Consider the following 9,531-nt stretch of genomic DNA (forward strand, 5'->3'; position numbering starts at 1 on the left):
TTTACACCACTGTCGTAAATCATAGGTAGCTGTTCGTAAATGCTTCAACATTGCCTAGTGTCCAAAAATCCCACTCTTAGGTAACAAAAAGTAAAAAATTCACACAAATAACAAAGTAGGATTCGAGCAGCTCAGGTTTTGATTTATTCTTTCTGTTAAAACTCTGAAAATACATATGAACTAATACCTCTGCAGCACAAACAAGAGGGTAGCAAAGTGAAGTTGGTCCCTACCGTTCCAAAAAAAAAGCAAATTGTATTGCATTGTATTTTGTAACGATTTTAACCTGCACTATCGTTAAGATTCACGGCTAACATGCCTAAAATTGAACCGGCCGTTTTGTTCATGTCCACAGTGTCAAAGAATTTGGCACAAATGGGATCATATCTTTAAAAGAATTCTCATAGTTTTAATACTCTCACATTATTAATCTCATTTCCTGTGACTGTTTATTTACACAATGCTTGCCTTCACTCAATGAGCCAAAAATATTGCTTGTGCCCTTGGTTGCTGTTTTCATGCAATCCTCATCTTGTTTCGCCTGAGGCAGTCCAAACAGAGTACGGCTGAGGTTTATACGTCAACAATGTACTAAATAAGGGTTCCCTGTCCATTATCATGGATCTGGTTCTTACTTGTTGTTCAATAACAAATCACAAACAGGTACAGCTATTCCACGCCCACTTGCTAAACGTCAGTCCGCGTATGTGTATATATATAGAGGCAGGGAACGAGAGAAGGCAGATGCTAGTAGATCTCGGTAGAGAGTGCGTGGTTAATTGTGAAAAGTGAGCTGCAGTATATAAGCATAAGGAAACATGCAGAGTGGACTGATCTTGCTTGTTCATCAGGAACATTCTCTAAACAAGAAAGACTACCATCACTGCAAGGAGCAGAACGAGATGCCACCAAGTATGAAGGAGCATAGCTTGTAAGTAATAAGTAACCTTTGAAGCCTCAATTATTGTAAGCCGTTATGCAACAAAGTTGCTCATGTCAGGCGCTTGGGCAAATGCATAAGGTACTGTCTTTCGACTGCATACTACGCAAAAACTTTTGCATGTTCAGTACCTTTTTTGTATTTGCAAAGCTCCTGCCCGGTCTGTTCAGCTGGGAAGGATGTTATGTGCGTAGTGGATGGAGCTCGGCTGTGATCGTTCCGTAGCCTGCATACACTCAGCAAAAGGGTCACGTTTGAATAATGGACACTTGGCTGAGCTGTCAGAAGGCAACTGGTAGATATAGGGGGGATAGCCAGTTTCTATGCATAAGTAAAACACCAGTTAAAGATGGAGTTACCAGTCTTAAAAAAAAACACTAGTTTAATTCTGTATTTAGCCAACATTCTTACAGTTAATGAAAACAAAAACTTAATCAAAAAAAAAACCTAATCTGATTGTTAGAATACCACTACTTAATACTGAGTGGAAAGCTAATTGCAGGAAATAGGCAGGTATAGCTCTTGGAATCAAACTTTGTTTATTTTGTCTTGCCTAGTTGCTCACTTTTTTGTGATTGTACAATAAGATGTAACATTCCAACATAAAGTTGAGCTGGGAATTAATAACTTGGGGTAAAGTGGTAAATAATGCTGTGCAGTCAATTCAAGCACAATGCCACTTGTGACTTTTCCTGCACCATTCTTAATGTTTGTACCTTTCTTTCACAGTATTAAAGGGCTGAAGAACCGATGTTTGCATCTTTTGCATCAGCACAAGGCAACCACTGATTCTTCTGAAGTGGCTGTCAAATCAGAATCACCAAAACTAACTTTGAAGTAAGTTACTGTGATTATCAATATCTTTGTGCTCTCAGTTTATTTGACCCATCCAAGTGTACATTTGCAACCTCTTCTCAAGTGAAGACATCTATTTATTTTGTTTCTCTCTTATCCACAGTCCTTCCCATGAAGAGGTATTGAAGTGGGCTGATTCTCTGGACAACTTACTGGCTCATAAATGTAAGCATCTTTGCTATCTCATTGCAAAAGGCCCCTTTAGGAGGTTGACTATCCCTTTCTTGGCAAAATGCAACAAGCAGCTTTGCATTCCCTTTAAAAGTATTCAAATGAAAGGTGCCCATTAAAAATCAACCATCTGTAAAAGCATTTCAGTAACTTTTTGATTATATTGTAATCCTGAAAAAATTGTTATATATGGGCACAATGACTTGATTTGAATTTGCTTATTTATGCAAATCTTGAATTTTGATATCTACTTCAAGATAACAATTGATTTTATGGTTTGTTGAGAACTGAAAATTCAAAAGCAGTTGTTAATGAATGACCTCTCAGCACTGCCTTTTGCACATGGTCTCTCTAAGAATACAATTTGGTCCTTCATAAAGATCAATTGGAGTGCTAATAATTTAAAGAACATGTTATTAACATCAAATATTTAATATTGTGAATAATAACACTGTTCTGCATTCTGCAGTATTGCATATGTCAAAATTGCAGCTAACTGTAGAACTTGGAAAGGAAGTATTAGCCTCCTTGCTGCCTGAAGATTGGTCCTTTGCAAATTATTTGCTAAGCCACAGCAAATTGCTGGGATTTATATCATGGACAGGGCAAGGAGGCAAGCCATAAGTGGATCAAACCCTATGTTGGCATTAATATTATCCATGTGCCAGCCATTTCCCCAACTAAGCTACCTGGCACCCAGTATAGACTTGATCCTGCAGTAATCAAATATTTTGGGAATATATATAAATTGTTAATAGATGAGAATTAGAAATTCATCAGGTCAGTGCAGTCTCATGTATTATTATTAAAATGGAATGAATTTGTATCAGTCTGTAACATCTTACTTTCTGCTTTTTTTCCCTAGATGGCCTGATTGCTTTCAAATCCTTCCTCAAATCAGAGTACAATGATGAGAACATCGAGTTCTGGCTGGCCTGTGAGGAATACAAGAAAATTAAGTCGCCTGCAAAACAGGCCTCCAAAGCAAAGAAGATCTTCACAAATTTTGTGGCACCAATGTCTCCAAAAGAGGTAATTTTTGAGATTCTCCCCTTTATATTTTAAATAGCTTTATTCTATTGTACCCCACTTGGACATTGATGCCTAAATAATCAATCAGGACATTGGAATGTACAGTAGTCCTGACTCCATATGTCACAGATACACCTCTGCTCCATGATCAGTTAACTTGAAATGCCCAAAGGCAATGGGGTCCATCAGCATTGATCATGGCATCCCTTAGGAACAGGCAGCGAATAATTACTGCAGAATAACTCCATGTTAATTGATGTGCAGCAATCACTAATGAAGAATTTCTTTCTTTTTTAAAAACAAAACAGATTAATTTGGATTACTACACCAAAGAGGCAATCACTCAAAATCTTCAACATCCAACCTACACTTGCTTTGAGGCTGCGCAGAAGAAAATCTACAGTCTGATGGAAAATAATGGCTACAACCGATTCCTTCAGTCAGATATCTACCAAAACATACTCAATAATAGCCATGACCATCACCAAACATGAATGCTGTTACTCTTCCACAGATCAGATGATGGTCTCTTCTTGAGGTGTTTTCTGCTGTGACTGAAGTAGTCAGTATGAAATCAAATGACACCAGGATGCATGATGCCTATAAATGATGGGACATGGAAAAAGAGACCAAAACTTGGATGTAGAAAGTATGGCAGAGAATCAAAAGCCAAAAAGAGTAACAAGGTGTGCCATGTGGGCAGAAGGCTCCAAGCCCTTCTGGGGACTGAGCTTCAGGGCTTGGCATGGTACTGCAGAGAGCAGCCAAGCAGAACCCAATACTACTTCAGTAGGAAAGGGAACAAAAGGTGGAGAGTCTCCAAGCTAACAGAAGCTTTGTAGCCCAGAAAGATCTTTAAGAAGCCGGTCTGAAAGGAAGGGGAAACCAGATAGGTTAGGAAATTAAGGATGCAAGAGAATGCATTCTGTATCAGAATGGTACCTGCATTCAAATGTACTAATGCTGAGAATGCCATTCCTCCATCGCTGTATATCTCAATACTGACAGTTAAATATCTCCATCTTGTTAATCTGGCAATGGAGAATGTAATAAGTACATCAGTGGAAAGGGTTAAATGTTTTGTTACATTGATCCTTTACCATACAACATTAAAAACTGAACACAACTTAAAATGATGTAACTGTAAAGATTGGCTTACACTTAATACACTTTTATACCATCAAGTGATATAAGCCAAACAATCCTGGAGCCTGTAGAAAATTTTTGATCACTGTTGTGGTTCAGATTGGAAGTGAAAGCTTGGTGTGATGAGCCACAAAATCCAATGTATAATCTGTGCCTGTCTTTAAACAAGACAACACATTCTGTATGATGAAAAAGCAACCTCTGAATACTGAGTATTCAATGCTACTTTTGAGGGGCATAACTTATTCAGGGATTTATAATCCAAAAGCTGCAGTTGTCAGAATTGTGCAATAGCTTGCAGTGTGAACATTGTTTAATCAACTCGTATGTAAAGATTCTATTGTGTATTACTAGCCAATTTAACAAATAAAGTTGTATGAATAATCAACAATGCACTAATTTTCTTGTCCTTTTTATGCTTGGCATAGACACTATGCAGTCTTCTAGTTCTGTGTGAATCTTACTACCTAATAACTCATTGCTAGATAAACAAAATTAGATCTGTGGGGGGAAAAAAATGTGATCCCACTTCATTAATGCAGATTATCTGGCCAAAGAACATTGCTGTATGTGGGACCTTGCTTTGTTTGAATTGACATCTATATTTCCCACACTACAACAATGAGTACACTTCAGACATTCTTCACTAGTCATAAAATTCTTTTGGGTTGTGAAAGATGTTATATGAATTCCTTTTTATTTGGAAGAATGAGGGCAGCCTAAATTTAATGGTTCCATGTTCTAGACAGATAATCCTAGAGGAACTCAGCAGGAACTGAAGAGTCCTAACAAAACATTTAACTGTCTTCACAGATACTGCCATCCTGATGAAGTTTTCACAGCATTTTCTGTTCTTATTTTGGACCCCCCAGCATCAGCTGTACTTCATTTTTATTTGTGTGTAATGCTAAAGAGTAAGGGTACAAAGAGTCTTGGGCATATGCATACACAAATATTTGAAAATGGCAGAACAAGTTCGGGTGGTTGTTTGAAAAGACTCGGGCTCTGTAACACATAAATAGAGGCGTAGATTGCCAAAACAAGATGTTTAAACACTGGCTTTTTGTGTGCAGTTCTGGGCACCACACTTTAGGAAATCTGTTGAGGATAAAAGACTTGAGTTATCAGGCTACAGAAACTGGGATTTTTCACAGCAGAAAAGATTTCAGGGATGTTCTCATTCCTAAATAGTATACAAGCAAGTGCTTCTGGTAGCAGAAAAGCCAATCAAGCAAGAGGACATAAATTTAAGGTGATTGACCCCAAAAAAAAAGCTAAGTTGTTTTTTTTTTTGTCTTTTTGCACTGATTTGAGATTTTGAATGCACTACCTGAAAGTGTGGGGGAACTGAGTCAATAAGAATTGTCAATAGGGAACTGTATATATTAACAGGGACATGGGGAGAGAGACAGGTGGGAGAACAAATGAACTGGATAGTGTTTTGAAGAGTCATGACAGACACAATGGGAAGAGTGGTCTCTGGCTTTGTCATTCTATGCTTTGTCATTCTATTATTCTAGGATTGCATTTCCTATTCATGAATGAAAGAAATTAGGAGAAACTTCTTGACTCCACGTGGTGTGAAGGTGGGATTCACTACCCCTTTGGATGGCTGAGGTAAATGGTATCGATGCATCTAGCAGAAAGCTGATAAATGCATGAAAGAGAATGGAATCAAAGGAAAAGTTAACAGGATGAGGTGAAGTAGGTGGGGAGGAGATATGTCAGGTAGAATAAGCTGTTCCTGAGCCATAAACTTGATACTTGTGTGTGTATTTGCCCAGTTAACTCAGCAAAGTCAGAGGTCAAACTGAACATTTTTGAACTGTATAATTCAGACCAATCTCTTTGTTGTAATTACACACTGATCTATGGTACCCATGCCTGCAGATTTTAACAGAGAATCAGCAGCGAAATAGTTAATATGTTGTGTAATATCCTTGACAACACTCAATGACAAATTCAGATAAGCCCATTCACACTTAAATACTACATAACAACCTCAACTGTTTTGGAAAGAAAAAGGCAGCAACTTGGCAAGCTCAGAGGTGAATCAAGAACAGGTGATAAGACTGGAATGACTGAGGCAGACTGTGACACATGCTTTAGTGTGTATGGCGTGGTTATCATACGCAGCTATTAAAAGAAACTACAATCCTATTCACAAAAGCACCTACTATAGACTATCAGGGAGTGATAATGAAAGGATTTCAGGCTGCTTGTGAAATGTACCTGTTGATCATAGATCCAACACCCTGCATTAGGCAAACTATTTGACTGCAAGATCCACACGTAGTTTTAGAGAGTGCTTACGCTGAGTCAATGTTGCAGAATTCGAATTCAATGACTCAGGAAGTTTTGGCAAATTTAGATGATAAAGTCGGGCCACATGGACCAGCAATTAAGTGGCATCCTTTTCTTATCCATGTATAGCCCTCTCCTATTTATCACTTTACCATTTAGAGGCTGGAGACCTGTGGTGGTGGAAAAGAAGTAATTTGCTTCTGTACATTTAGGTTTACATGGAAACCTGAATTTAGCCACAAGTCAAGGAAGATGTAAGTCTCTACTGCCAATTGATCTTCAGAATTCCCCAATTTTATACAATACAGCTGCCAACAGAATTCTATCAATGTGAAACAGTACATTTGCCACAGGGCTTTCAGAAGAGAGTACTAGGGGATTTTTCTTTCATTAGAACATGGGTGACATTGACAAGGCTGTGTTTGTCCTGAAAGACCTGAAGACATTAAAAGCAAAATTTTAAATTACTCACTTACAAATTAAAATCTGGCACAAATTAAGAATCAACGACAGCGTGAGACTGAAGTCACATGTAGGCCACACTAGTAATGCTGGAAATTGCTACTTTCCTTTAATGACATTAATCTTGTTTTAATTGGATTGTCCTATCTGTTGTCTATTATCAGCTTTACTGAATTCACTTTAATTGCCATGGTGGGAATTGAACACATAACTTCTCAAGAACCAGTCCGATACCAGAATGAAAGTTACAATACTCAACAAACCCTGTTTCATGAATCAGATGAATATGTTCCACATAGTACATTTGATGCTCAATCTATCTTGTTTCCCAAAGCATTTTCAAATATTTAGTGCACACTATGGACAATCACCAAAAGGAACATAGTGTGTATTAAACAAATGTGATCTTGAGCCCTCTCATTATGCATTATATTTGGAGTGGATCTAATGTAACAACTTCATCTCAACCTGGTTTAAATTGATTTTGCAGTGTAGAATTCATGGTGAATGATGCCAGGTCCACTTTGGTCTTACTTTCCCTTTATAAATGACATATTTATCCTAAACAACAAGCTGGTCTTACTTTCCTTTATAAATGATATATTTATCCTAAACAACAAGCTCTTATCTATGATAGTAGGAACTGCAGATGCTGGAGAATCTGAGATAACAAGGTGTAGAGCTGGATGAACACAGCAGGCCAAGCAGCATCAAAGGAGCAGGAAGGCTGACGTTTCGGGCCTTGACCCTTCTTCAGAAATGGGGGAGGGGAAGGGGGTTCTGAAATAAATAGGGAGAGGAGGGAGGCGGATAGAAGATGGATAGAGGAGAAGATAGGTGGAGAGGAGACAGACAGGTTCTGAAATAAATAAGGAGAGAGGGGGAGGCGGATAGAAGATGGATAGAGGAGAAGATAGGTAGAGAGGGGACAGACAGGTTCTGAAATAAATAGGGAGAGAGGCGGAGGCGGATAGAAGATGGATAGAGGAGAAGATAGGTGGAGAGGGGACAGGCAGGTTCTGAAATAAATAGGGAGAGAGGCGGAGGCGGATCCACCTATCTTCTCCTCTATTCATCTTCTATCCGCCTCCCCCTCTCTCCCTATTTATTTCAGAACCCCCTTCCCCTCCCCATTTCTGAAGAAGGGTCTAGGCCCAAAACGTCAGCCTTCGTGCTCCTCTGATGCTGCTTGGCCTGCTGTGTTCATCCAGCTCTACATCTTGTTAGCTCTTATCTATGTGGGGTGTCTGCTTTGGAGAAAACATCAAATCACACATGCAGGTATTGGGTCCAATTGTTACCAGAGTTAAGTGCTATCATAGAATGGGAAAAAAAATTGCAGATGGAGGATGTGGACAAATAGGCTAGGTTAATAGAGCATATAAATTGGATTCTTAACTGATGACAGATAATTTCATTACTTCTTCTGCTCCCCCTTCTGATTTTCTGTTGCCCTTTATTCTGCAGGTGGTGACTTCTGGTGGTACAAACCTATGTAAGTGTCAGAAGTCCTCGGCATCTGATTGAGTGATTGTTTTCTATGTCACTGTGAAGTTCTAAACTAGTATCCAACCTCTGACACACATTCATACTTCGCTCAAAAAAAGCTATCATCTGGGTTTAATCTCAACAGCGCATATAGACAGGGGACTTTCATAGCATAACATTAAGAGCACATGGTTCATTTAGCCACAATTAATTGTGTTTAGTATGGTTGTTCGAGGCACATGTTCAGGGGTAGCCAGTTGAGTCTTTGCAGAAGCTGTTTACTGCTATTCAGTCGAAAGTTATGCTGTCAGAAGAAGTTGCAGTGCACAGATCAAATCTCTTTTGCATTTGCCTATCGACCATCCTCAACAGGACAATGGTGCATTTTGCACAGAGAAGCAAGTGCAGCCGCCAAAAGCGAATTTAAAAAAGCGTAAGTTTACAGGGCATAAAATTATATTTATGTTGTAAAAATGAATTAAAATATGTAAGGATACAGTAGATCATAGAATCTTAGGTTTTGTTATGCGTAATTGGAGGTCATTTGGCCCATCCTGCCTTTGTCAGTTCTTTGAGGGAGTAGTTTAGTTGTTCCCACTCCCTCTTTCACCACAGCCCTTCATGGGTTTCCTTTTCAAGTATTTGTCCAATTCAATTCAGAAAGTGACAACTGAACTGGCATTCTTCACCCCTTCGAGCAGTGAATTACATATTTTAGGAACTCATAATATCAAACGAATTCACCTTATCTCCCTTCTCATTCTTTCCTAAATTATCCGAATTCTGTCCTTGAGTGACTGACCTTGCTGCCAGTGGAAATGGTCTCTAACTATCTACTCTATCAGAATGATAGATGAAAATGCTACCACAAAATATTACATTTTTTAACAAGATTTACATAATAAGTTTGCTCTGGGCTAAACTTGTACTGGTCTGTCCCAGTCATTGTTCCACCCATTGACGTGTGACTACTATGTGCACACCCAGGAGGGGAGCATGATTATGTGCGTTTCATGTCTCCATCTTAATGACACATGCTTATTAACATGCCTTGTTAGTAACCTTTTATATAACAGACATTTTATAACACAAAAGTCTAAATTTGATCCTCATTCCAAAAAATGGCTGTTAAA

The 9,531-nt window shown here is 38.7% G+C and overlaps 1 protein-coding gene across 1 annotated transcript; it reads left to right on the plus strand.

Annotated features, from left to right (window-relative positions):
• The first annotated feature begins 751 nt into the window (after positions 1-751).
• LOC109937170 (regulator of G-protein signaling 13-like) lies at positions 752-4,532 on the plus strand. The gene is made up of 5 exons (XM_020535773.2): positions 752-931; positions 1,670-1,777; positions 1,899-1,960; positions 2,832-2,998; positions 3,307-4,532. Exons 1-5 carry the CDS (start codon positions 819-821, stop codon positions 3,490-3,492), a joined length of 636 nt encoding a protein of 211 aa, XP_020391362.1. The 5' UTR covers positions 752-818; the 3' UTR covers positions 3,493-4,532.
• The last annotated feature ends 4,999 nt before the right edge of the window (positions 4,533-9,531 follow it).

The sequence above is a fragment of the Rhincodon typus genome, chromosome 10 (assembly GCF_021869965.1).
Source record: "Rhincodon typus isolate 14 chromosome 10, sRhiTyp1.1, whole genome shotgun sequence".
NCBI lineage: Eukaryota > Metazoa > Chordata > Chondrichthyes > Orectolobiformes > Rhincodontidae > Rhincodon > Rhincodon typus.

Excerpts from the sequence above, each read along its gene's own strand:
- LOC109937170 (XM_020535773.2), top strand. The coding sequence starts at position 819 with ATGCAGAGTGGACTGATCTTGCTTGTTCATCAGGAACATTCTCTAAAC. Across the intron at positions 932-1,669 it reads AGTATGAAGGAGCATAGCTT|TATTAAAGGGCTGAAGAACC; the intron begins GTAAGTAATAAG and ends TTTCTTTCACAG. Across the intron at positions 1,778-1,898 it reads TCACCAAAACTAACTTTGAA|TCCTTCCCATGAAGAGGTAT; the intron begins GTAAGTTACTGT and ends TCTTATCCACAG.